This window comes from Vicugna pacos, chromosome 1 (genome assembly GCF_048564905.1).
Source record: "Vicugna pacos chromosome 1, VicPac4, whole genome shotgun sequence".
Lineage (NCBI taxonomy): Eukaryota > Metazoa > Chordata > Mammalia > Artiodactyla > Camelidae > Vicugna > Vicugna pacos.
Genome location: NC_132987.1, coordinates 54,042,874 through 54,070,697, shown reverse-complemented (window position 1 = coordinate 54,070,697; position 27,824 = coordinate 54,042,874). Strand labels below are relative to the sequence as shown.

General features: G+C 38.9%; 2 protein-coding genes and 1 non-coding gene across 5 annotated transcripts in view; 2 read left to right on the top strand and 1 right to left on the bottom strand.

Moving 5' to 3' along the window:
• SENP2 (SUMO specific peptidase 2) overlaps positions 1–6,447 on the bottom strand; it is a 29,098-nt gene extending 22,651 nt beyond the window's left edge. For both annotated transcript variants that reach the window (XM_015236623.3, XM_006201006.4), the window contains exons 1-3: positions 6,145–6,447; positions 3,966–4,021; positions 464–597 (exon numbers count right to left, since the gene is read on the bottom strand). In XM_015236623.3, the coding sequence (XP_015092109.1) occupies positions 464–597; positions 3,966–4,021; positions 6,145–6,245 (291 nt within the window). In that variant the 5' untranslated portion in view covers positions 6,246–6,447. The remainder of the gene's footprint in view (positions 1–463; positions 598–3,965; positions 4,022–6,144) is intronic.
• An 8,682-nt stretch (positions 6,448–15,129) lies between these two features.
• The window catches only part of LIPH (lipase H), a 44,791-nt gene continuing 32,096 nt past the window's right edge, over positions 15,130–27,824 (top strand). Inside the window, exons 1-2 of one of the 2 annotated variants that reach the window (XM_072962294.1) lie at positions 15,166–15,330; positions 24,024–24,212. Coding sequence is in view for 1 of the 2 variants with exons in the window: in XM_006201008.4 (XP_006201070.1) it covers positions 15,282–15,330 (49 nt within the window). In the remaining variant the exon portion in view is untranslated. Of the gene's footprint in view, positions 15,331–24,023; positions 24,213–27,824 lie in introns of both variants that reach the window. The other variant, XM_006201008.4, reaches the window with a different exon arrangement.
• TRNAI-AAU (transfer RNA isoleucine (anticodon AAU)) lies at positions 25,498–25,570 on the top strand. The gene has a single exon. It is a non-coding gene; the product is annotated as a tRNA-Ile (tRNA).

Here is a 27,824-nt window from a genome sequence, read left to right as displayed (position 1 = left end):
AGTAAGAAAAGCAAATATACAGTTGACTCTTGAACAAAAGGGGTCTGAACTGCAGGAATCCACTTAAATGTGTATTTTTTTTCAATAGCAAATGCTTCAGCACTACATGATTACCAGTTGGTTTGAATCCATGGATATGGAAGCCTGGGTGGCAGAACTGTGGATCCAGAAGGCCGACTATGTGAATTTTCAACTGCGTGGAGGGTTGGTGCCTATAACCCAAGTGTTGTTCAAAGGTCAATTGTATTAGTAATTAGACTCTTCATAAATATTTTTTTAAGTGTGTAATGTCTTAACTTTTCCATTTTTGGTCTTTATATCAAGGCTAATAAAGACATGAACATTTCTGGAAAGAAGTCATTCTACACATTAATTCCTAAAAAGAGAATATTTCTGAAATTTAACTATTATGATTAAGTACAAAGACCAGTAGCCCCAGTGAAGCCCCCCTATCCCCACTGACCTCTCCTGAAGGGGCCACATTCCGTGTTCCATTACAAGCAGAAGTTACCATGGGCTTTGTGGTCAGCTGGAATGGGAATCCAAATAAGCTGGCAGCATTGTAGAGACTGTTTTTCACTTGGTGAATAAAGCAATCTAGAAAGTATAATATAGATTACATACACATATAAATATGGAATAATTAAGCTTTTAGCAAAATAATATTACTATCTTAGAAAAGGCCTCTCTCAATATTTTTTAGCAGCCCTATTGAGACAAAAAGGTACTAGTACAAATAATTTTTCTCCTCCCTGAATAACTGCAATTCCAACACTGTGATTTTTAGTTTATCTTGTTTTGTTTTAGTAAAATATTTGGGAGGCTACAAAAGCATGAAACCATCACTTTAGCAAATCATATTCTGATTCACATAAAAAAAAAAGGCCTGAAATGACTGCTTTTAAGCAATGAGTTTTCCAGAATACAGAAATTAAATCTTTACCAGAGAAATAAGGGCATAACTTAGACAAGCTGGAGCGCATACAGTCACTAGGTATGGCAGAAACTACAGGAAGCGCTACCATTTACTCTCTGGTTTGTCCTTACTTCCCAGGCAGGTAACAATATAGCTGTCCTAAACAACTGCTTACTAAGAGCCTATTACATCTTAGCTACATCCAGGGTGGAAATTAGTGAAGTATAAGATGTGCAGCTCTTAAACATCTATGAAGAAACAAAGCTATCTTTTTACTGAAGATGTCTTGGAAGATATGAGATTCACCCCTCCCTGACACCAAAAATAAAGATTGCAAAATAACTAAGTAAATAAATAAGGGGGAGGGGTAGATTTCAGTGCTTTCCCCACTTCCTCCTTTTATTATACTACCTCTTTCTCACTTCCTACACTGATTTGTTTTCAAAGATTTCCTTTTGTTTCCTAATCAAGAGTATTCTAAAGCACTAGTTTGAGAGAAGGGGACCATCATCTTAGCCACATTCTGCTTTAGAGAAAAACAGCCTGAAAGTGAAATGGTGGCTTTTAAGCAACAAGCACTCCAGAACATGTAAGATATAAAATGCTTTCCAGAAAGACAGGGGAATATCTTAAACTACACGGACGATGTGATAGTTGCGTAAAGCAGAATCCAGTTTGAAGTAATTTGTCACTAGACAATAGTTAAAAGTAGCAAAATTTGCAAATGACTTGTTTCTTATTTTAGGAATTAGAAAGAAGTCCAGGTTACCCCTCTAATAATGCTTAAGAATATCACTTACATTCCACTATGCTGTAAGTGGGAGAAAAAGAACTTTACAGATTGGTGCTTGATCCAGACTGTCATCCAAACCCCAAGAGGCAGGAGGTACTCTTAATAACATATGTAGTGGGTACAAGAAGTATCGTCATATTTATTTTCCTATAAATTTTGTCAAAATCTGTGAGTATGCCCTAAGATTATGCCAAAAGATCTCACTGACTTAAAAAGGGGGCAGGGGGAGGCAGGAAGGCCCACTTCATCTGTAAAATGAGGATAAGACTACCTTATTTTCCTCAGACTAGTCTAAGTAGATCTCTTAAACTCCCTTTTATCTAAGCTCCTCCTTCTTTTCACCCTTTCTTTTTTTCCCTCAAAATCGACCAACAGATTCGTACTGTCTCATATAGTAGCCAGTATCTATATGTAATTATCTAATTAAATTGAATTAAAATTAAATTTAGTCCCTCGGTTGCATAGTCCCACTTCAGGTGTTCAGTAGCCATTAACGCAGAGTTCTACTGGTCAGCACTGCAAAAGACTTTCATGAACTCTGATCATAAGTATTAGCTCTGCTAACCACTGCGTCCCCCTTGGCTTAGGTTCCCTTCTTGTTTCCATTCAGAAAATCTTAATACATATTTCATGGAAATCATGGCGGGAGAGATCCTTAACATAAGAAGCCAATAAAACAGATGATTACCAGAATTATTTCAGGAAATTTCTCCAATACCACTATCAAAGTTTGTTTTTTTTAATCACATACAGTTTTTTATTTATATCTTTCTATAAAATTAACTCATTTTTTCTGCTAAACAAATATTTATATTGCTATTATTTTTTTTTGAAGGGGGGTAATTAGGTTTATATTTTATTTATTTAATGGAGGTACTGGGGATTGAACCCAGGACCTGGTGCATGCTGGGCATGCACTCTACCACTCAGCTATACCCTTTCCCCCAATATTGCTACTATTCACATAAAGCAGCATCATTTGCCTTGCAAAGAAATGAAAACACAACAATATTAGGTTCTAGCTGGGCCTGTTAAAAAAGGGAAGATTAGCCTGTATTTGACAAGTATTAAATAAACATTCACATTAAATCGACATTTTTCTGCTTAAAATAATCAGAAACTAAAAATAACTTAAGAGGATACAACTTTTTTAGTTTATAATATAATTCAGATGTTACTTAATGCTATGAATGTTTTATCTCCTAAAATCATTTCTTGAATTGGTATCTACCCTGTGCTTTGGGAAATACTGTCCTAATGAATTTAGTATAAATTCCTGGCATTCAGAGTCCTCTATAATTTGAACTCTGTCTTGTCAACTTTTCCCCTAAATTCTCTTCACTATTTCCTGAATTGCACAGCTTTTCCATGCGGTTCCCTCTGCCTAGAATGCTTTTCCTTCCTAATGTTCTCTGTTGAAACCTTATCCATCCTTCAAGACCTTTCTCACATACTAGCTCCTTCACCAAATATTTACTGAGACTCTAAATGAGCTGAAAATTGGACAGTATTTTGTTATTTCCTTTCTTATTTCATTTATCATTTCCTCAGACACTGACATTATTTATGTACTTATCTTAAATCCCCCACTATGTAATCACATATTCCTATAATCGCAAGGTTCTTAAAAACAGATCCTGTGGTCCTCACTTTTGTTTGTTTCCCGTAGAACCTAACACATTGCTTAACAGTAAAACAGGCTCAATAAGCACTCATTGGATTTAAATGAAATCTTAACACAGACACGTCCACTCTCTATCACAATCTGGAGGTAGATTCAAATTTGCATGCATTTTTGAGAAAGAGTAAAATATTATTACAGTACACCATTGTGCCTTTAGTCTAGTTTTATTCTCTTCTACCAAGCGATGTATAGCCCTTCAGATACAGGGAAGTAAACAATTCAAGGCAACACATTAGATTGGTTCACTCAGACATCTGAGTGACAGCTGAGTGACATCTAGACAACTAGATGACTCAGTATGAAGTAGTTTTTATGTTTTCTCCCCAAATTTAAAAAGCACTTTTTCTTTACAGGAAGATTAAGAATTTTGAACTGCACTTTCAACATACACGCTTATTTATCTGTAAAGAAACTGGTAACACTGGTTAACTCTAGAGGAGATAACTGAGTAGAAGAGCGACAGGTAAGAGACTTACTTTTCACTTTCTCACTTACTTTTTACCTTTGGAATTTTGTCCACACATATGTTTTTCTGATTTAAAAACCTAATTTTTAAAATTAGTATTTCATACCTAATCTTGGTCTTTTGGCTGGTATTTCATCAGTGTCCACTGTAGAAAACAGAGTGCTAAAAAAGGAGAAAAGAGAGAAAACACATATCCATTTCCATAAGTAAACTTACTATTCATACAACACCCTCCTCCATTCACCTTATCATAAAATGAGATCCAACTGATGTTTTAAATGAGAACACTAGTCTACAGTAGGCCTTTAGCATCTGAGGATGTCGCACTATGGTTTCCACTCTATGAGAGAGACCCAAAACTCCCTATTATATAATAAATAATCTGTAGTCTGGCTCAAGTACAAACATGAAACTGGCCAGAAATCACTTAACTAGTAAATGAACATAAGGAAAATCGTAGGACTAGTTATTTCCTTTTCTCTCCAGAAATGATTTAAAAACAACAAATAAGTTTCCTTTTGAAAGATGACACCCTACCAAAAGAAAGTCATTTTCTACCTCAGACAGAGGTAGACAATACAGAGCCTTAAAAGATAATTCTTACCCAGAAAAGGTATTATATTTTAACTGCATTTTTATCATGGAAACTATATTACAGTGGTAACAAAGAATCTGGTAATTCAGGAAAGTTTTTGGACTTATACTTCAAGAATGTTAAAGGCTCATGGCATACTATTAATCACCTTTCTATAGATGATTATGAATGATTATGTTTACAAAAAAATGAACAGAATACAACCCTGGAGAATACCATTCAGTTCATAACTTTAAACATTCCAACAAGATTTCCTGGCTTCATTTCAACTGAAAAATAGCTTACAATGAGAAGAGCTGTTTTAAATTAAGGATGTGTGGTAAGCAACAGGGTTTTGATCTTCAAACCACTGTTTCCCTGACTTAGCAGAGATTCGCGGTAAAAGTAAAGGACAGGGGAGAGGGAATTAATATTCCATATTCAATAACCTTATGTTTTATTTATTATAGTATTATTTAATTATTTTATTTTGGTGGGGGGAGGTAACTAGATTTACTTTCAGAGGAGGTACTGGGGATTGAACCCAGGACCTCACGCATGCTAAGCAAGTGTTCTACCACTTGAGCTCTACCCTCCCCACAATTATTCAATAAATGTGCACCAAGTACCTATCATGCACCAGCCTTTGTACAAGGCCATTGGGCCAGAATAAACAAACACCACCTTTATATATGTTAAACATCATTTTAGACACTTTATATCTTGTTCTCAAACGATCCTATGTCAACCCTACAGAAAGGTAGAAAGAGTTGGTTGGAATGTTGCCCTCTCTGGAACACATGATGGAATTTAGCCTATCACCAATTTCATCAATGACCTGCATTCTCACTCATGTAGTAATCATCTTGTTCTCTCAAGCGCCAAGAAACCACCCTTCAATGATCTTGCAGCTTAATAAAAGTATAATACTTGATCACTAAAAGTTGAGGGGTTATGTATAGAATTGGTATGTTATTTTATTCTCTATATTAATTCTTAGGCAAGAAGGCACTATGAAATGGGACAAACCAAGGGGTAAATGCTAAGAATAACTTTTAGTTTCCCCCCAAATTTTAACTGAATTTTAGAGTACAGATTAGTGATCTTTTTTAAAGGAATAAGGTACCAATTTTTCTCATACAGTAATTCTAAAAGACAGAATCACTCTCCCTCAGGCAAAACACACACACACACACACACACACACACAGTTTGACAGCTGTTTCAGAACAAGACAGCTGCTGTCTCTTAGTGTTAACAGAACAGCACTTGTGGTCAAAACGGCTTTGGGCAAGCTATGAATCTCACGTCCCATAACTGCACCTACTGCCTATAGATGACACTTGGGAGTTTGCTTTGTAAACAGTGAGCCACAACAAAGACAGTATTCCTTCCATTTTCAGTTTTCAACCTAAGAGCAGCAAAATAAGATAAAGCCCCATTTACTGACAGCAACCAGCTTGGACTCTGACAAGAAAGATCCTAAGCATACCGACCACTAGCTCTTTCCATCATCAGCAGCCGCATCCGCACAGCGTAGAGGAGCGACGTCACCAGGATACCCGCGACCCGCACCTCTACCGCCTCCGCCCAGCTACCTGTTTCTGCTGAGCGGGGCCTGCCTGCCTGGCTTGATCAGCGCTATGCCAGCCCAGCCCGGGGTGGGGGAGGGGAACAACCAGGCCGGCGCTCGGCCCCTCTCCTCCTCTCACCTGTTCGAGCGCCGCCTCTTCAGGAGGGCCCGGGCAGGGGGCACCGGTCGGTCACAGAAACGGAAAATGGTGCCGAGAATCCTAACCAGCCATTTGTACATACCAGGCCCAAGCAGCAGCGGCGGCCGACACACCCCGAGACGCAAACCCCAGAGCTGTCGCCGCCGCTGCCGCCTTCGCCGCCTCGGCTACCACCGCCAAGGTTCAGTCGCCGACTTGTGACGCGGTCCTAGGGCCCACAGAAACAACGTCCCCAGGGCTACAGGAGGCCCCTGCTGGCCACTGCTCCTGACGTCACCTCCTCCCTCCCGACCGGAAAGCATCTTCACCCTCAATCCGCGCACGCGCAACCTAGGTCCCCACCTCCCGAGCCTAGCAACCAGAAAGCCTGCGGGACGGTCCGGGTCCAATCGCTGAGGAGATCGCTAGGGCTGTGGGCGGGGTTTTCTGTCTGGCGGAGCCATTCCTGAGGCGGCCCGCGGGACAAGGCCCACAGGCCGCACGTGAGGCTTCTCCAACCGGGAGGGAGCGCTCCCGGGGCCTGAAATACAGCAGGGATCAGTAAATGTTTGAGTACACAAAATAAAGATAAGTCAGGTTAATTAACAGATGTTTTCCCTGCTAGGCGCCCATAATTTGCTCATAACTTATGCCTGATGCTTTATATGCACCGCCACCTTCATTTCTCCCAGCAACAAAAGGCGACGTGAAGCCTGCTGCCCATTTTTAATACATAAGGAAAACGAGGGATAGATTGATTAAGTAACTGCCTAAGATCACAAAGCTAGCTAGTGGCACAGCTGGAATCTGAACCTGGGTCTGCGTATCAGCACCAGTCCCTCACCTAGAGTCTACTGGGAGAGACATGATTACAAATTACAAGATAATTGGCTGTCGTAAGTCAACTATACTTCAATTACACTTTTTAAAAAAGGTAATTGGCTGCTGTGATAAAGGTGGGTACAAGCTGCAGTAGGAGCCAGAGAAAGGAAAACTGTCCACTGGGAAGGGGAAGAGAAAGGAGAGAACTCAAGGAAGGCTTCACTGAAATTTAAGGATCAAGAGCTACCTGTGGCCTACTAGTACCTAATACTCCCCCCAAGAGTTGGCAGGGAATGCCGCTAATTAGTCTCCTCTTATCTAGAGGTCACCCTTCCCGTTAATTATCAATAACAGAAGAAGCCCCACCCTACATACTAAAAGAAAATCCAGCCTCACCCCCTGCTCCCAACCGCACCCAGCACTCCTGGGAATCCTCAAAGGTTTTCATACACCACGAATCCGCCCCTGAATGCATTTGATCCTTACCACGATTCAGTTAAGGTCAGTCTTCCAGATTCGCTTGAACTTCAACACATGCACTCCCCAGTACAGCCTCATCCTTGGCTCAATAAGCGTTGTTTGGGGATTCTGCTGCAACCCACCCATTAGTGCCCCAGAATCACCAAGCACCCACCTGTGGCTACCACCACACATTGGCCTGGGGGGATGGCATTCCTAGATGTAGAAACAAATCTTAAGTGTGGACATGGGCTCCTCCCTCAATTCCCTAAAATATAGCTAACATCGGGCTGTTGCAGATAGTTTGGGAATAATAGAATTACAAAGCTGAAGAGATTCAGAGATGGCTATTACAAGTACAGCATCTATAGCCCATTGCTTCCCAAAAGGATTCGCAGCCCCTGAAGGTCATCTCTCCACTCTTCTCAACAGTTTCTACAAGTCACCAACAGAAAATAATTTCTTTCTCCTTTATCCCAACTCCCTTCAGGCTGACTCCTAAATTAACATAAAAGAAGACTGACATTGGCATTATTATGCAGGGTAGTTCAACTGTGTCCCAACTCTCCATTCCACTATAAAAGTTAGTCTTTGCTTTTGCCACACCAATAAGACCACTCAAATATTAGGAAAGAGCTCTCCAAAACAAGAGTGGCCTTCATTCAAAACATAAATCAGAAAACTGCAAGCTGCTTGAGAATAGCAGCTTCTCCCAGGTTCTGGCCACCAAGATATAAGAAACATTGGCATCAAGTCATAGAGCAGCCTGCTACAACACCACAACGCAATTTTATTTCTTTTCCTATCTCATTAACAGCACCCACACACACCCAATACTGAAATGCTGATCACCTCCCATAAAAATTGGAATTACAGACCTCTGTCCAAATCTCTGGACCTTATCAGCAAACAGTAATGATGCCAGCCCCTCCACACACATACACACCCACTTTGTGTCTTCTTAGTGTCTCTAGTCACCCTCTGAAAGGGAGAAAGGAAGGAGATTCAGCCTTACGGTCGCTTCCGCCTAGGTCTTGTTTGCCAGTTGTTGCCTTCGATGTCTTGTCGTCCACAGTAGAGGCATGAACCACTGCCCCTCCACTGGCCAAGGAGTGGGATTATCCTTAACCCCAAATCCACTACTGCTGCAGCCATTCCCAGGATCTCTTCACCAGAGGCCCAGAGGAGAATCCCAAAATCATATGGAATAACAAGGATATTGAGATTTCTGCCCTTGGTTTGGATAACTTGCATTGTTGTACCGCCGGAGGAGCACAAATTCCTTGCTTAAGTTTTTGCAGGATATCCTAACCGGTTGCCCCAGTTTTCCAAAAAGACCCTCCTCCTCCTCGTGCAGAGATCCTGTCCTTCAAGCCTCTCCGGGGCCCCACCCCCATCTTCCTCCTAACCCACCTTCCCTGCTCAGAACAATGAAGACCCAGCCCTCTAATCCATTCTTCAGTCTTGCAAATTTTCCCCTTGGCCAGCATTCTTGGAGTGTTAAAAGATTTCCTCTGAACTTTGCTTTTGCTGATCCCTGTCAGAAGGGAGATCTGGGCCATTTGAAGGAAGAGGGGAGGAGCATATAAGATATGTTTCTAGTCTTCTGTTAACTGAACCACTCTGAGATGTTGTTGGTTTGGGCCTAATGTGCCTAAAATCGAACATAATTCACCACCCTGAAGATTAATTTCCTTTTGGAGATAAACCCCTCTGGTACTCAAGAAAAACATGTCCTCTTAATAACGTGACTTTGATCTTATTCAATCTGTCTAATAATAACTTTGGCCTTATTGTGCCAAAAGCAAATACAGCTTTCTTGTCCTAGATTTTATTAGAAAATTTGCTCACAGTGACTGAGAATGGCTCAGCTGGCCTCATGTGTAGAGATGATAGCACCAGGCCCTACCGAAGCCTATTTCCTAATCTGTAAAATAGGGTTCATCAAACCTGCCTCTCAGGTCTGTGGGTACATTAAATGTATTTCTGTATGTGAAGTCCCTACTTCCATGCCCAGCATAACTAAGTGCTTAAAGTTTCTCTTCTCTTTCCTTTCTCATATCTAATAAGCCATTTAACTTACCAGTTCTGCAACCTACATTTTCCACAGATCTCTTCCTTCCCCTCCTCAATGGTTGTTAGCCTCGATCTCTAACCCTCCCCCTTCCTTGAGGGAACATAAACTGCGAAGAAGTGTTACCCTAGTCTTACAGGAAACCACCAGAAGAGAAAAATAGGAGCCCGCTAGAACCAGTTAGAACCAGCTAGGCCCAGGATGGTGGAAAACTTGACCTCCAGTAGACCTTCAGCCTCATTATACATTCATAGTAATACATTTGCATGCTAAGTAACACCCCCACCAGTGCCCTGACAGTTGACAGTTGCCATGGCAACAGCCGGAAGAGCCCATAAAAGGTCTGAAAAGGAGTGTTATCTCAGTTCCCAGCAAACACGCTTGTGCTTGGATAAGTCATGAATATTCCTTCCTCTCTTTACTCAATTCCCTGCTTTTACTTCAACCCTCCTATATAAGTAGTGTCTTAGGCCCAGCTGGGTTGAGAAGTTGATTTTCAAAATAAGTTCCTGCTTCTCCGTTCTCTAGCCCTTGAATAAAGCTTTGCTGTTTCAGTCCCGGCATCAGTTTCATTACTGGCGACACAAGTCTGAACAGAAAAAGAACCATCCCCGCTAAGAACCACCTGGCTAGGGCCCAAGTCAGGGACCATACGACCAATTTGGTAACACTAATCAAAATTATTGTCACTGAGGGCCTGATCATTTCCCACAGCATCACAAGAGCTGACGCCCTCTTCTATCCTATCCCTCTTTTATGTATTTTCAGGATCTCTCTTTTTATGTCTTTTGTTGCTGTTCTTTTGTTACCTTTTGTTGTTGTTAAGAAAGGCAAATTTATACTTTTATTGTTCTTATTTATTAAGGAAAGTAAAATGTATAAGATATGTTTCTAGTCTTCTGTTAACTGACCACTAAAAATGGCTGGGTTGCTTTTCACTGGGAGGTTTGTTTGGAATAGTCTGACTTAAAATATGTGGCAACCCTGAAATTTACTTTGGGTGGGCCTAGGGAGAACCTCAAAAAGAGAGACAGCACCTCTGGGGGCAGCTGAAACGGAGGTGCAGCCGGAAGTGCAGGAAGCACCTGGTGAGAGGAGCCCTCCTGATTTAGACAGCGAGAGTCCCTCAAATGGTTCACGATGGTTCCAAACGGACGCCCAAGTCAAAAGTCACAAGGATAGACCTCTGAAATTACAGGGGTGGACTTTTCCATAGAGTTGCTTCCCACACAGACAGCTCTGAGCATACTCCAGGGAATAATTGTCTAATGAAGGTCCAGGATTCTTATGACCAATGCTTGGGAAGCCAGCTAAATACAAATAAAAACAGAAACCTGACTCTAGTAACCATATTTTTAAATAACAGTTTAAGGTCCAAATAAATCTAAAAAACATGGCACCCAGACTTTAAATATTGAACATTCTCCGGAAATTTTTGTTGATTTTTTTTTAAAGGAACTTTTAGTAAATAAAAAACATTTTGCCTCTATCTTGCCAATGTGCATACAGGCCTTGCTAGAGCCACCTCTTCTTGAAATGTTCTGAACAGCACTCTGAAAGCTGTTACTGAAAGCTCTGGACTTCTGCTGATTTTATTTGCTATGTGGTTTGTAAGGAAGTCATGGTTTCTAAAACAAAGTAGCTCTTTTCCATGAAAAATATTTCTTAGGCCAGAAAAGTAGTTGGTAGACATTTTCCTTCTTATTTTGTCATGAACTACCCCAAAAAATTATTCACATAATAATGTTAATAAGTTAACAATAATATATTATTATATATAATGATATATATTACTCATTATATTTATTACTATTACTATATAATAATAATATATAAATAAGTGAACAAGAAGAAGCTAGGATCCCACTGCCTTGAAGATAAAATCCAATATCCTAAGCATGACATACAGTTCTTCACAACCTTTCTTCAAATTTCCTTATCATTTCCCTATTCATATACGCCAGATTCTCAATGCACACTTCATTTATGCCTCCGAGTTTATTCCCACTGCCTGGAATGCCTTGCTTCCAACATCATTACCTCATAAACCACTGCCTAGTCTTTGGAACCCAGCTCAAAAGAGACTTCCTGTGTGAAGATTTTCCAATGGCTCCTCCCTCTGGGATTCCTAACACCTTACTGCTTTCTCCTCTATGGAATTCTTCTGTGGAATGTGTACTCATATCTCTATACTATGTCATATGTATTACAGTAGTAGTAGTAGTGTTATGGAAATGACAGGCCAGCCAAGAAACAAGCACCACTCGGAGGGTTGGAGTACTCAGATTTATTACGCCGGCGGGCTCAGAGGGGCTTCTGCTCCGAAGCTCTGAGCACCTCCAAGACGTGCACATGAGGTTTTATAGGGTTAATTACAAGTATGGGGCTATTAGCCAATAAGGTTCAAACAACAAAAAGCAAGGAATCAGTACACTGGAGCTTATCAATTTGGAACAGATCACGTTACTGACACTTGTTGAGCTTGGATTTACGAGTTAACTTGTTAGCCCAGTAAACTGACACTAAACTTTAGATTTACAAGTTAGCCCGGCAGAACTTATATCAGTAAACCGACACTTATCACACTTAGATTTGTGACTGAGCTCGTTAGCCCAATAGACTGACACTAAACTTCAGATTTATGAGTTAGCCCAGCAGAACTCAGATCAGTAATCCGACACTTGTTGCACTTAGATTTGTGACTTAGCTTGTTAGCCCAGCTGGGCTTTTCCTTCACAGTAGTAATGTGTCTCCTTGAGGGAAGGAGCCATCTCCTATCTCCTACTTTTTCCTTGTTGTTTTTTTTTAATGGAAGATCAAGAAATAGTCAATAAATGAAGGAATAAAGAAATGAAACAAATACATGGATTTGGGAAAAATTACCCTGATCTCCTTATAGACTGAGTTAAGGAAACAGACTTATCTTTTCAAATGTGGACCTCAGGTGTGAGATTGCAGGGTCACTGATGTGGATGAAAGGACAAAAGGGCTATATGTAGCAGCTTGTACCAGCTTGGAGCCCTAGACCAGGGCGGGAGGGGACATAGGTCAACTTTCCTGACTGTTGAAGCCAATGAGTTATTAAACCACCTGCTCTCAGCTCTGTTTCACTTCCATAACCTGTTTGTCTTATCCACACGTTTGGAGCTTTGCCTGCCCCTTTATACTCCTCTCCCTGTAGCAAGTGATATCGAAGTTAAAAAAAAAAAAAGCCAGTACATAATACTAAATTGGAAATGAGGAAAATTGTGATATTCTTGAGGTTTGATCATTTACCAGGATCATAATATTGAGAAAATCGACCATTATTCATTCTAAAGTACCTAATAATTAATGAAGAAATGGTTTCCCTTAGAATACCTTTGAATAAATGTTATCATTCAAATGGTTATGAGTTGGCAGATCATTTGGAATTTTTAAAACCTTTTATTTGTAAATAATTATCAGTTTACAGGAAGTTGCAAAAATAGTACAGGGATGTCCCTTATACCCTCTTCCAATTTCCCACAATCATAACATCTTGCATAACTAGAATACACTATCAAAACCAGAAAATGGGCTTTGGTACTATCCACATAACTTACTTAGATTTTCCCACTTTTACATGCATTCACTTTGTGTGTGTGTGTGTGTGCGCGTGTGCGTGGTTCTAAGCAAACTTATCACACACGTAGTGTCCTACAATCACCATCACAATCAAGAGAAGGAAGTAATCTACCCCTCAAAGATTCCTTGTGCTACCCCTTTATCACCTATTCTCTGTTCTGCCTTTATTCACTCCTTTGGAATGTTTTATGGGTTTTTTCTTTATATTTGATATTTCTCATTAACACAAAGAAGAGGGACGAGTTCTCCCATTGATTCTTGTGCTGTTTTGAATGCTGGAAGTAGAAAGGAGCACACAGCTAGGAAGTTATGGACCTTCTATGCCCCCAACAGGAAAATCATTAATAGTAACACAAAGAAGCCTCCCAACGGAAATGATTCTTATTCCTATAATTGGCTAGTTTCCAGGAAAATGTACATTGGCTCTGTCTAGATAAATACTTGGCATGGTACTAATACTGATAGAAGTTCAACAAATATTTATCAGGCAAGTACACTGATCTAACATGGGCAATGCATTCCATAATGTGTTCCTAAGAGAATGGGAAACAAGTCCCCATTTGTTCCAGAGGGCAGTTGTTTTCAAATTAGTAAAGCTTATTGCAAATGGAAAAATTAGAAAGTTAGTGGGCCACCTGTTTGATTTTCCGATTTATGTCTCCTTAATTTATTTCTTTAAGCAGGAGACAAAAGACAAAAGACAAAAACAGACTTCAGTGCTAGGTAAAATCATTTACCTGGTAGAAGGTGTTTTTCATTCCCACATACCCACAGAGCTTCTCCACCGGATCCTTCTCAGTGTTGTACAGCCCACCTTCCGAGGGGAGGGAAAGGTGCAGATTGCATAACCAGATAGATAATAACAATAGTTACCAAGTTGGGAGTGCATTTACCTTGGATGTAGGCACGGTGCTGAGAACTTTATTTGCAATATCTCATTTAATCCATATAACAACCTGGTGAGATTTGTAGTTTTACTATCTTCATTTTACAATTGAGAAAACTAGGAGTTAGAGAACTTTAATGTTTTGCTTAAGGCCATACAACTAGTGACTGGCAGACATGGGATTTGAACCCTAGTCATGGACCATTGCTCGGGAGTCTCCCATTCATTAGGTCTGAGGTGTGACACAGAAACTCATACACAAAACTTGTAAAAGCTCCCTGGCTGATTCTTACGTACCAATTCCTTGGAGACCATTGCTGGAATCTACTTCCTGCAGGGAATCCCCTGCTACTTAAATGGCGTGCAGATACAGGGAACTGAGAAACTTACATAAGATATGCTGTCACTGCATAAAACACATACTTTAGATAGATGACACTAAATGACTAGTGGCTTTTGCCTGATATTTGGGATGAAAATGTATTTTTAAGTTGTTTCTGTGTTCATTTACTAGTTTATTTTTCAGCTCATCAGACCACCACCACAAGCCTGAGTGTTGCAAGCACTTCCACCAGAGAGAATTAAATTACCTTGTAGCTGTGAAGCACAAATTTAGTTACTTCCAACCTTGAGGTGGATGGATTTGGCATAGTTCTCTAAAGCTTTTGCATCAACTTTTCCTTAAAAAAAAAAAAAAAAAGAGGAGGAGGAGAAGGAAAATGGAGAGATAGGAACTCTGGATAGTACCAGTTAAAAAGTTGTCTTTAATTCGAAGCATATTATGACAAATATAGGTACATGACTGGACTTCATAAAATGTTCTTAATAAAATATAAAGACTGTTTTATGAGAAATGAGTATATGAATAAACATAAAAAGTAGTTTTGTATACACATGCCAACAGCATACTAACTGGGTTTGTTTCATTCACAAGAACAAGAAGGGAAAATATCTCAAATCACACTTGATTTCGACACACCAAGCCAAACAACTAATAAACCGCCCACAAAGAATGAAGCTATTTTGAACTCGTCATTCTGCAGAGACATATTATAATATTAAGATATGCATAAAGTTGTGTAAGGCAGAAATGTACCTGACCTTTTATTGAAAAGAGGAGGAGTCACATGTCCTGAAAGGGTTGGGACCCGCCTGCAGTCCCTCGGGAACTTCCTGTTGTCACCACACTCTGGATTAGTTATCTGAGCTCTCGCTGAGTGGAAAGTCTAAGACTCTGGGAAGGAAATCATTCTTCTGGTGAATGTGACACACACTGTCTCCAGTTTCCATATGCTGAGATTATCCTTCTTCATCAGTTTGATGTGCTTGGTGAGATCAGGTAGGTCATTTATTGAATGGCTTTCTTAATTATTTAAAAAATATTATTTGTATTACTGTCATTTTATTATCCTTTTAAATTCCTTCATTGGGCTTTTAAGATTCACACAGTCATTTTTCAGGAGGGAAGAAATGGATAAAATGAACTAATTCTGAAAAAAAAAAAGATTTTTCCTTAGTAGTAAAAGAAATAATTATTCCATTGAACTAGCAGGTTCTTCTGACGTAAAAAAAATTAAATATGTTGAAAAATTTAGAACAGTATTTTTTCTTCCATAGTTAAATTTTCTGTGCCTTTCCACCTCATTGAATTAAGATCATTTATTTTCTGGGAATTTTAAATTTTATTATAATACCTAAAACAGAGGGTAGGTTTTTTAGCTTTCATGCATCAAGGGTTCATTTACATTATTCTTATAAAAAGCATGGTTTAATATTGTAAACGTCTTGGAATGGTGCTTGGCATGTTGATAACTTTAAAATTATTAATCACAATGAAGAAATAAAAATTAAAACAGTAATGTACACAGCAAGGTAACAAAAGTAAAGTGAAATGCTTTAAAAAATTAATCAATTCCTTTTTAGGAATTCAGTACTTTTTCACATAGTTTATGGTAATGAGGATTGGTACAATTTTTTTTAAGGATAATATGTTAATATATTAGGACCCATAAAAATATACATGCCCTTGAACTAGTAAAACCATTGCTGGGAATTTATTCTAAAGAAATATTTTGTAAAAAAACAAAAACAAAACCTCATATACAAAGTGATTCTATGTTATTTATAATAAGTTGAAACTAGATATAGCAGAAATGTTCCTACATACAGGAATGGGTAAGGTATAATGTATCAACTTTTAGAAATATATAGCCTTTAAAATAATTCTTAAGCTATGTAGAAACATGCAAACATGTTTATAAAATAATGCATCAAAAAAGCAGAACTCGGATTTGTAGATAAACTAAGGTTACAATTACGCTAAAGTCATGTATGTATGCCTGTACATAAAGTTTAGAAGGCAAATGGAAAAATTAAAATAGTTGTATTATGATTTCAGGCTTATAAATACATTTTTCTTAATTTGTGCTTTTGGAGTTGATTTAATTCTAAGTTAAAATTAAACTAGTGATGATATTTTTCATTGAGAAGTCAATATTTTAAAGTTTGTATTTATTATCACTTTAAAAATTTTTTTAATAAAATAAAATAAGAGGTACCTTAAAGCAAGTGGGAACTAAACACAAAAACCTAATGATAATTTCGAGTACTTTCTTCCAGTTTCCCATTATATATCTCAGTTTACAAAGTTGGAACTTAATTTTTTTTGTGACCTGCCTTTTTACTTGCCTTTATCTCATAAGTAAGTCTTGTTTTAAGTCATTCTGTAAGACCCACTGCTGCAGGATAGAACCTAAGCAGATAGAGATACATCACAATAAACTCGATAAATAGCCAGAAGGAAAAAGCATAATTAAAGCTGTAAGCTAAATCCAGATTTCTCAGTATCTGCAAAACCACCAGTTTAGAACTTTAATGGGGGAGGGTGTTGAAGAACATGCAGAAGTTATTGACTGTATTTGCATTGACTCTTTGTTTTTCCCTTCCTTGGCTTGCAATCCCAAAATTAGCAACTGATTAAGATGGGATTCTGAAAGCCCAAGAACACACGTCATTCACTTTCAGAGATTTTTATTTTGTTGTTCTAACTGTTGTGAAATCATAATAGGAATATTTGCCTAATCTTCACAGTGTACAAAGCAATGGCTAGCAAACTCTAGTGTGGACCAGAATCATTCCGGGAATTTGCTTAAAATGCAGAGACTCATTTCTCCAGCAGTCCAGACTCAGTGGGTCTGGAGGGGGAGGTCCTGTAATCTGCATTTTAAACAAACCCTCAAGGTTTTTCAGCTTGCAGGTAGGTGGTTCAAGGAACACAGGCTGATAATTATTGTTCTAAATTAAGGCTGCTAGTCATAGGTATTTTTTAAAGTTACTCTGCAGTTGATATTTTGGCCTATGGCAGCTTGTATAAAATGGGGTAGATATTTTCCTAGAGAGGCTAGCTTAGTGCCAAAAACAGAGAATTATTTCTTTGGATACTAGAAATCCTCCCTAGATGATTTATAACTCTGTGTGTGTATAACTCCTTCTCCAATACACAGGGGACAAAGGTGAGTGAGAAGGTGGGGTGTAAATGTGCGTATTTGTGCACATGATTAAGAGATGAGAGTGAGGAAATCTGGCATCCCATTTGTTTTCTCGGTTATAGCCTAAAGAAATACAAGCTGGTGGTTAAAAGCAGGGATGTCCTTCCAACCAAGACGGCATCTTGCCCGTATGCTTCTGCCTGTCTGCCCCGGGTGAAAGAGAAACAAGGCTATTCCACCATTTTTGGCCCTGGCCAGCTGTGAACTCAACACAATCTGGCTCAGGACGAATTTTCAGTGCCAAATTCAGGGCGGTCCTCTGCATAAAAAAATATAAACTGAGTTACTTTTTCCGATTTAAAAAAAATCAATAGAATTTCATTGTAGGGACATGTCACCTTTCCTTTCTACTTCTGTCTTCAAAGTAGGAGTCTAACTCATTTTCTAATCTTTTCAAATCAAAGTTTCTGAGCTAAAGAAATTTTTATTTCTGGGACTTTAGGAAGTTCCTTCAGAGCAAACCTAGGAGTGTGCTCAAGTCTGGGTTTCTGGAAAGCTCCAGGCCTCATCAGTTAACACGTGGTGAGCTGTGACCTGGACACTGACCAGCATCCACTGCCCAGCCTGCAAAATACTCAACAATGTATCCCTTAATCTAGGTCTGAGCCTCAGTAAATATTTTGAGGCAGCCTTGACAAAGTTATTCATACACATTTGTGTCATGTTGGAGGTGGGTACACCTTGGAACCCAGAACTTGACATAAAAAAAGTGTGAGTCAGGGCCCTGCCTGTTTTACTTCCTGACTGGATACGGTTCATCAAAGTTAAATTAAGCGGAATGTCGCCACTGTCACTGGGGTTTGGAGGTTAGTGGACTAAACTTCACCAACCACAGGTCTGAGAAAAACTGATACTTTCATTTTTAATCACCTGACTTGGCCATATTGAGAGGTTCACCTTTGTTTATTTAAAAAAATTTTTTTATTTTAACAGAGGTACTGGGGATTAACCCACAACCTTGTGCATGTTAAGCACTGCACTGTACCACTGAGCTATACCCACCCCTCAACATTTGCTTATTGACTCTCACAGAATCTCAGAAATTTCTCCCCTCTTTACCACACTCACAATTGCTTCATCTACAATTCTATTTTCTCTTTTCACAGTCACCTCTTTGGATGTGAATAAGGAGTTTCCTCTCTCTGTAGAAGTTTTCCCCCAATCAGAGGTGTGGAGGCTGAAATCAGTTCCTCCAAAAGCAAGTAGAAGCTAAAAAGCCAGAACTAAGTATGACACCAAGACAGCATGGGCAGCTTTATTTAGCTTCAGGGCAGTGTGTCTTCTGAATACGGAGTAAAAGGATCCCTTGGAAATTTCATCAGAAGGGGAGAAAGGTCAGTGATCGGAAACAGATATCTCCCTGTTTTCTTGATTGTAGCCTATAGCTGGTGGATAAAAGTGAGAGACATCCTTCCAACCAAGAGGGCATTTTGTCTAGCCAACCCAATTTTCTGTCGTAAAGGTAAAGCAAACAACAGCTTATGTGATCCCTAAGCCTGAGAATAAGGGTAATTTATTCTGCACAGGAACAACTATAATCCCTCCCCAACCCCCAACACAGACTGACCAAAGCGGGGGCTTTAGTTAACCTGCAGTGGTAGACAATGGAGGTCCATCAGCCTCAGGTTCCAAGGGGAAAGAAAGCAAGTTGGAAAATTGGGGTTTTGATTTTGACAGAAAAAGTAAAACTTCTGCCCAGTCACTTCCAAAACACTTTTGTCGTTTTTTCCACTCTTTCCATGAAAGTGTGAAATTACTGGAGCCATTATTTAAAAACAGTCTTATTGAGATACAACTCACATACCATATAATTCACCCATTTAAAGTATACAATTCAGTGTGTTTTAATATATTCACAGAAAAGTGCAACTATCACCAGCCAACTTCAGAACACTTTCATAACCTCAGAAAGGACCCAGTACCCTTTAACTATCTCACCCTGTCACTTCATCTCCTCCCATCCCCCAGCCATAAGCAACCACTATTCTACTTCCTGTTTCTATTGACTTCCCTGTTCTGGACATTGCATATGAATAGTGTCATAGGATGTGTGGTCTTTTGTGACAAGTCTTTCACTTATTGTAATGTTTTCAAGATGCATCCTTATTGTAGAATGTGGAACCATGTTTGTTAACTAAAATGTATCCAGTTAGCTAAAAAACACTGCTTGATATAAAGGTGACAAGACACCTATCTGATCAACATTCTAATTACAAGAATAAAGTATGATTATTTTCAGGTCTTCTAATTAAAATTAAAAGAAAGTTTAATGCCTTGATACATTAATATTTTTAGATTAGGGTTGCGTTTGGTTAGTTAGAAAGCCTTGGAAATTTGTTCTCCTAAGTAGATCTCTTGTCCTTTCAAATTAGTAGTTTGCAGATCTTAGAATTTTGTGTCCAAAAGGAATGTGAGGGTTAGTGAAGTGGCTAAGGAATGAGGAACCAAACTCTCATTTTCATATGAGAAAAATGATGGCCCAAATAGGTTATTTGTTTTACCTTGTTAATGACAGAGCCAGAAACAAACCCAGTTCTCTGGTTGGTGAGAAGCACTATCACCTGTGCACTGGCTAATAAAGCTTCCCTTTTCCAAAATCCTTGTTTGGATTAAGAAAACTAAACTGATGGTGTGAAGGAAAAGCCGGGCTGGGCCTACTCGCAAATCTAAGTGCAACAAGTGTTGGGTTACTGATCTGAGTTCTGCTGGGCTAACTCATAAATCTAAGTTACTAAGTGTCGGTTTGCTGATTCTCTGCTTATGTTTTTTTTGCTAGCCAGCTAGATTTTCAGAGAGACATATCTGGCCTTGAAATGTTGGTTTGCTGCCTCCCTGCTTCTACTTTTGTGATAATGATGCTGCTAAAGCTGTTCCATGCCTATTGGCCGAATATCCCAAGCTTGTAATTAACCCTATAAAACCTCATGCACACGTCTTGGAGGTGCTCAGAGCTTCAGAGCAAAAGCCCCTCTAAGCCCGCTGGTGTAATAAATCTGAGTACTCCAACCCTCCGAGTGGTGCTTGTTTCTTGGCTGGCCTGTCATTTCCGTAACATTTCAAGGAAGGAATTTATTTAAATTATTTAACAACTGTTTATATCAAATCCCACATTAAGTTATTTAGTCTTCATAACAACCTTATGAAAGCAATACTATTAACCCAACTTACCATCAACAATTACAAATTTTGGCATCCAGTATGTACCATGTAATGCTTTATTTACTCCACAGACATTATCTCTCATTCTTACAACAGTCTTGACAGCAGGGCTGGGATCAGGATGAGGCAACTGAGGCACCCACCAGGTGCAGTTTAAAGGTGGAAGGAACATCCAAAGAATAACCAAGATAAATTATATTTATTTATGACTTTTAAAGCAATTTAAAAATTTTTAATTTTTATGATATTTTAATGCAACATTTAAATGATATTAATATCTAAATAATATTTACTATCATTTAATATTTAATGCTAACAGTAGTATGCATAAATTAATAATGCATATTATAATGCATAAATGATATTTTGATGTAATATTTTTAAAGATCAAAATCAAGGTAAATCTATAATGAATAAAACATTAAGAATTTTAATAAGATAGATGATTGCTTGTCTTATGACTCTGTGCTATTGTACAATAGGAAAAATCATTTCCAATCTGCCAGCATTCCAATCTGCCCGGGCCCATGCCAACTCACTTCCTTGTTAGCTGGTTTATAAAAGTTGACAATGGTGTATGAACAGACTAAATAATGAAAGGCTATGTTTCACTTGGCTGAAAATATGGGAGGATATTTTGATAAATTTATACATATGTATTTGATAAATATATATATATATATTTATATTTATATGGTGTGTTTTTTTCTCTTGCCTTGGGCTCAATATGGTTCTGCAAAGCACTGTTTGACAGATTTGCATTATTATGATCATACTACACATGCAAAACTGAGGCCCAGAGAAGTTAGGTAATTAATTACCAGAGGTCACATAGCTAGTGGGCAATGGAGCTGGACCTCAAACATAGGTCTGTCTTCAAAACCCATGCTCTTTCCAAAATCGTGTTGTGTTTTTAAGACATTAGACCAAGATTGGCAAGCTTTTTCTGTAGAGAGCCAGATGGTAAATATTTTCAGCTTTGTGGGCCAAGGGTCACTGTTAAACAGCTCAACTTTGCTTTATAGCAGGAAAACACCTATAGACAATACTCTAATGGACGTGGACAGGTTAGGCCTGTGGGCAGTCATGAATTGGATCATAACAAAATATCTCCGGCATAAATATGTTATCTCTGAAGATGTTATAGTCTGACTTCCCTGACATCCTACTTGGATATGTTTCTTTTAGTTTAACAGAGGGAAGGCAGTGAATGATAATCAGGCCTGCTCTATGTAGGAGTCTGAATTCCTCACTGGATAGGAGACATCATCCATCCAATTGTAATTTTCCAATTGTAAACAGGTAATGGCATTTCAGAGTGACTGAATTTCAAACTAGTCCAAAGAGGAAAGGCAGAGTTTCTCCTGTTTCAAATAAACTCTAACAAAAGAGGGTAAGCTTTAAAAACCAGTTTAACATGTTCTGTGTTTCTCAGTTGAGTTCTGTTAATACTACCTCTGAGCAAACTTGACTTTATAACAAAACAATGAAACGATGAACAAGAGGTTTGCTTTCTGAAGGCATATATAGTAAGTAGTTAATCATTTTAGAAATAATATAATGTGTTTCTAAAGTACAACATAAAGTTTAAAGAACTAGAGGGGGAGGGTATAGCTCAAGTGGTAGAGCGCATGGAGGTCATGGGTTCAATCCCTGGTACCTCCATTGAAAAAACCAAATAAATAAATAAACCTAATTACCTCCCCCTGAAAAATAAAAAAAGTTTAAAGAACTATATTTATGAGGGTGAAGCAGCTTAACACATTTGCTCTTCACATATATCCACTTTTTATGGTGAAAAAGAATATGAAAACAAATATACATATGTTCCTGTATGACTGAAGTATTATCAGAAAGTGACACAACATTGTAAACTGACCATACTTCAATAAAAATACAAAATAAAACAACAAAACAAAAACAAAAACCCCCCATATATATCCAGTCCTTGCATGTTCTCCAAATTGCCTCAGAATTTTGGGCCCAATGATAAGAAAATTTCTGCGCTTGGTGCAAGGGACACAATGCTAAACTAAAAATAATAACACAATGCCTGCCCTCAAGGAGCTTAAACTAATTTGTCATATGGTCCAAAATAAGATAAATGTAAATGTTTTCTTTTTAAGATGTTATTAATTCTGAGGGGAAAAGGGTTAATAACCTGAGGCAATTTTAAACAAAGAACACTGGAAATGGCAGTGTGACCCATTTCTGTCTGCATATTGTTTTCCAGGCCTTGTCACCTGCAGGCATATTTTTCCATAGTTTCAGTAAGAATGCATGTACCATTTCACACTTCATTTATTTTATAAACATTCCATCATACACTCTTTATAGTATTTATGTGGATCATTCTGAATGGCTGAATAATGTGTTAACAGGTTGATATTCATTTATTCTGGAAACATTTACTGAAGCCAACTCTGAGCCAGGCCCTTTTCTTGGCACTGGGAATACAAGAATGGATGAACAGACAAATAGATCAGTTATCTTGGAGCTTCTATGCTAGTGGGGAAGTAATTTCAGAATAAGGAAAGAATGCTTCAGGTTTGTGGTAGCAAAAAAGCAAGTAACATTTAAGGGGAAAAGTTCTCAGGAGTGGAATTCAATATAGGAAGGAAGTAGATTATGCCTATAAATCCGGGGGAAAGAATACCCAAGGAATTCATTTGCAGTTGGGCCAACGTATTCATTTACGGATATGAATGCACTTAGGAACTATATTATCCAGTAGCCTTTTTTTTGTTGTTGTTTTGGGGGGAAGGGCCTGAAGATAATGTGGTCTATTGATTTAATCATTTTAATGGAGGTACGGGGGATTGAACCCAGGGTCTTGTGCATGCTCAGCATGTGCTCTACCATTTGAGCTATAGCTTCCCCACCCTTCTTAAAAAGGCAGCAAGATCCAGTCATCACAGGGGGAATGGAGAACCCTAGAAAAGGACTCACTGTGAGCAGTGACCTCGTACGTGATAGAACTAAAACTATATAACCAGGGAAATACGGCTCCAGAAGGTAATTTTATACACACTTCACCCTTATTATCTGTGGTACTTCATGTTCCATAAAGTCACTACAAACACTGAAGTAGCAGCTCATGAACCACTGTTCCTGGGGAAATACAGGGCTAGATTCTGGTGGGCTCTGGTTACATTTTTGTTGACCAATCAATATGTAATCTTATTTTGTGTGTGTTTCTGTTTAAAGATACCTTAGTTTATATATATTGTTGATTCATCAACATTGAACTCATGGCCAGCACTATAACTCATACTTAAACAAAATTTATCTAATACTTGCATTTTCTCTGTATGGTACATCACAGCCTTCTTGAGTTTAGAAACACCAGCCAGCACTCCAGGACTATGTTTGGGGGATTTTAAAGAGTGAAATCACCAAGAAAAGGCACAAGAAGCAAAAAACATGGCAGTGAATAGGCCGGGAAAAGGACATTTGTTATGAGAACTGAAACCAGAAGGCGGAGCGTTGCTCTGTTTAACCTCAGCTGTGAGTGGTGTGTGGGGCAACTCAGTTGTTTTTTGCCGCTCTGCATGTGACTATGTGTGTATGAATGACTGCAGAAGCCCCTCACGTGTTGATGTGAAGGGTTCAAACACATTTAGTTTTTTTGGTACTTAGAGTGTTTATTACTGTGTTTTATCTTTTATAGATATTTTGCATTCTTCTTTTACATGTGTTAAATACTATGCAATTTTTTTAATTTACTAAAAATAAGAAACAGTTTCTGCCCTCAAGGGATTTCCAGTCTGCTGCTGTAGTCTGAGTGGCAATCACACTACTCTTCCCTCTTGAGTTTCAACCAATTGAGAAATTGACACAGGGCTCAAAGTATCAGCTTTATTGTTGGCATAGTTGGATTTGAGAAAGCAGAGGCCAAATCATTTTCTCCTAATGTAAACTAGAGGTCTCCTGCTGACCTCTCCCCAAGGGGGAGGGTCTATCTGCCACCAGGGAGGAGGAGGCAGGAGAGAAATCACTGAAGGGAAAAGGAGAAACGGGGCCCTCCATCCTATGCAGTGAAGTGGATGCCCCTGGATAAGGCACAGCCAAACTACCAGGCTGCAGAGCCGGAGGTGACAAATGCTTGATTTGGGGGGTTACAAATAAATTTTAACGGGTAGGTGATTTCAGAAATACAAAATCTACAAATAATGAGGATTGGCTGTATTTTGACAATGAAAACACATCTGTGTGTGTGTTTGTGTGAGTGTATGTATGTGTGTGTTCTGAAGGAGGGTATAAGGGGCACTGTAAGTGTGATAACTTTCTCATTTTTCTTGGTTGGGAATGAGGAGCTAGAACAGATACAGTAAATAGAACAGAAACTCTGTGACTGATGCACCAGTACATAAAAGCTTAAATACTTATTTTTAAACCGAAAAAGGAATCACCAGATGAACTAAAAGTAATTTTATAATGAATAAAAATCAGGAGGTAGACACTGGGTCAGTAGGGAGAAGTACTGAGTGTGCTAACACCCTCATCATTTATAATGGAGGGTCATTAGACATCGTCTTGAGTTATCAAAGCAAGAATGGGAGCAGAGTAGGGAAAGACAGCTGTTCTGACAAAGGTCAGTAGCAGGCAGAAGTTAAACATACACAGTAGTCTGAAATACAGTTTCCAGATGCCCAAAACTCCTTATCAGGAGTTCACATTGGAGGAAAATTAAATCTAAATAAATATACCTAAGTCCAGAGCAGTTCTGCATGTAGTCTCCTTCTGACCTACAGCCTACACTTATTTAAGTATTTCAACTAAAGTTATAAGGGGGTAGGGGAGGGTACAGTTCAGTGGTAGAGCGCGTGCTTAATATGCACGAGGTCCTGGGTTCGATCCCCAGTACCTCCATTTTAATAAATAAACCTAATTACTTCCCCCTACCCCACAATAAATAAAAAATAAAATTAAATAAAATATAAAAGTCAACACCAGGAAAACTAAAGCAGGCTGTAAACTTCCCAGTATGAGAAAGATACATAAATGGGACAAAAAAACAAAAACAAAAAAACCCAAAGAAAAGAGAGACAGGGACAATCCACACAGCAAAAGCAACGGCCTTTTCCAGAGCATAATGCCATTATAAAAATAACTAAGACATTTAAAAATACTTGAAGTCAGGGTGGTTTCATCAAATGAAAAATAAAAATCCATTTGTTCTGTCCTTCTTGCTTTTCAGTAACTGTCAATTTTGAGGGCTCCTGGTAAAAACTCAGCAAGTCAAAAAGCTTGGTTGAACCATTCCATAGATGTTAAAGTTGGCAGTTTCTGCTGAAAAATAGCTCTGACTCCACACTTCAGGACACCTCCCTGAGTCTTCCAAGGACTCAGATATGTGTGGCACATTGACCTAATATTTCTCATTTGGCTCAAAATGAACAAACATTAATTAAACAGTCCCCTTCTTTGGAAAGGGCCTCATTCACAATTAATCTCTGCCACATTCCTCTCTTGGGCAGGTAGGTGGCAAGTGAAAGATGACACAATTTCTCCAGGCCACCTGGTGAGTCAGTCACAACCAGGAACAAAACCCAGCTTTACTGATGGCTAAGACCCAGAGGCTCAGCCCTACCCCATGACTCCACCTGCTCAATAAAATGAGTAATTGAACAGTCAATTATTTACTCTGGGACTTGCTCTACAAGCACCAGATCGGTTTCAGTCCATGTTCTGAGAGAGCAGTGATCCACAGGAAGAGAAAAATAAAAGGGGCCAACAGGTGGAAAAAATGTTTACATAGATGAATAAGTTCTGGGCGTCTAGTGCACAGAATGGTGACTATAGTTAACAATATGGTATTGGATATTTGAAATTTGCTAAGAGATTAGATCTTAAATGTTCTCATCTCACACACATGGACACACACACACACACATACACACAAGAGGTAACAATGTGAGGTGATGGATGTGTTAAATAACCTTATTGGGGTAATCATTTCTTACTACATACATGTATTAAGAAATCATGTTGTACACCTTAAACTCACACAAGGTTATTTGTCAATTATATCTCAATAAAGCTGGGGGAAAAAGAAAAAGACAATTTTACATTGTGAGCATGCCTTACTGCACAAGCTACCAGACAGTATAGAGTAAAAGGAGGAATGTGTGAGTTTGGGGCTCAATTTTTAACCACGTCTTTTCTAGAGTGAGGGATTTCAAAGCCTCCTTAATTTTTAACTTCTTTGGGCTTCTTTGGCTCATTCTGTTTTGGAAGTTCACTCACTCCTGAGTACCAGAGCCTCTGCAAGAAGTTTCAAATAAAAGCATACATGAAAGGGTCCCGGTTATTAAGGAAGGATAGAGACCCCAGGCTTAAGGCCACTCTGCGGCTCAGAATAAGGGAGGAGAAATTCCTGGGTGTGCAAGTGCAGAGTCATTGAGAACAGGGGCCCAGGGCAAATAAATGGGTCCTGCTTTCTTAGTGGAAGAAGTCAGGACAGTGTTTCCCAGGGCACATTTGTGTCCTTTTGGCCAGTTGCAAGTCAACTGTCTTCCCCTTCTGTTCCCTCTGCTGAAGAATGATCATCTGGAAGGTCTTGCCCCTCTCCTGAATACCTTGAAGGACCATCTCCAGCTTGGAGCTGGGGCTTGTCTGTTCCTCCAGTTCACCTCCTACCTGGCTCTTCTCTCTCTAGCAGGAGGTGGGAGAGTGAGTCACACCACAGTTTTAAATAATTATTATAATTAAAAAAAATAGTTTTCCCAATCATTTTATTATTGTGTCTGGATACCAATGTCAATCGAAGGTTTACTTTTAACTTGTATTCGATGATGGTTCTTCATCAAGGCCTTAGATAATGTTGCAAAAATTAACACTCTGTCTTAGTACCCAAGAGCTCCAAAGCCCTCCTTCTTCCCTACTTCCTCTTTCATCTTGTAACTTGACCTTCAGTTTATTTCCAGCTCCCTCTTCCCTGTCTAGCAGAAGCCTCAGCCTGCCTATCTACTTTTGTTTTCTGATATCAAAACCCTCCACCTCCCTCCTGTTTTGTAAATCACTGATATGGCCCTGTGCCCTTTCTTCTTCCTTTTTATTTAAGCTTTTTATTTGGAAAGAATTTTAAACTTGCAGGAAAGCTGCAGGAATTTGAAAAAACAGA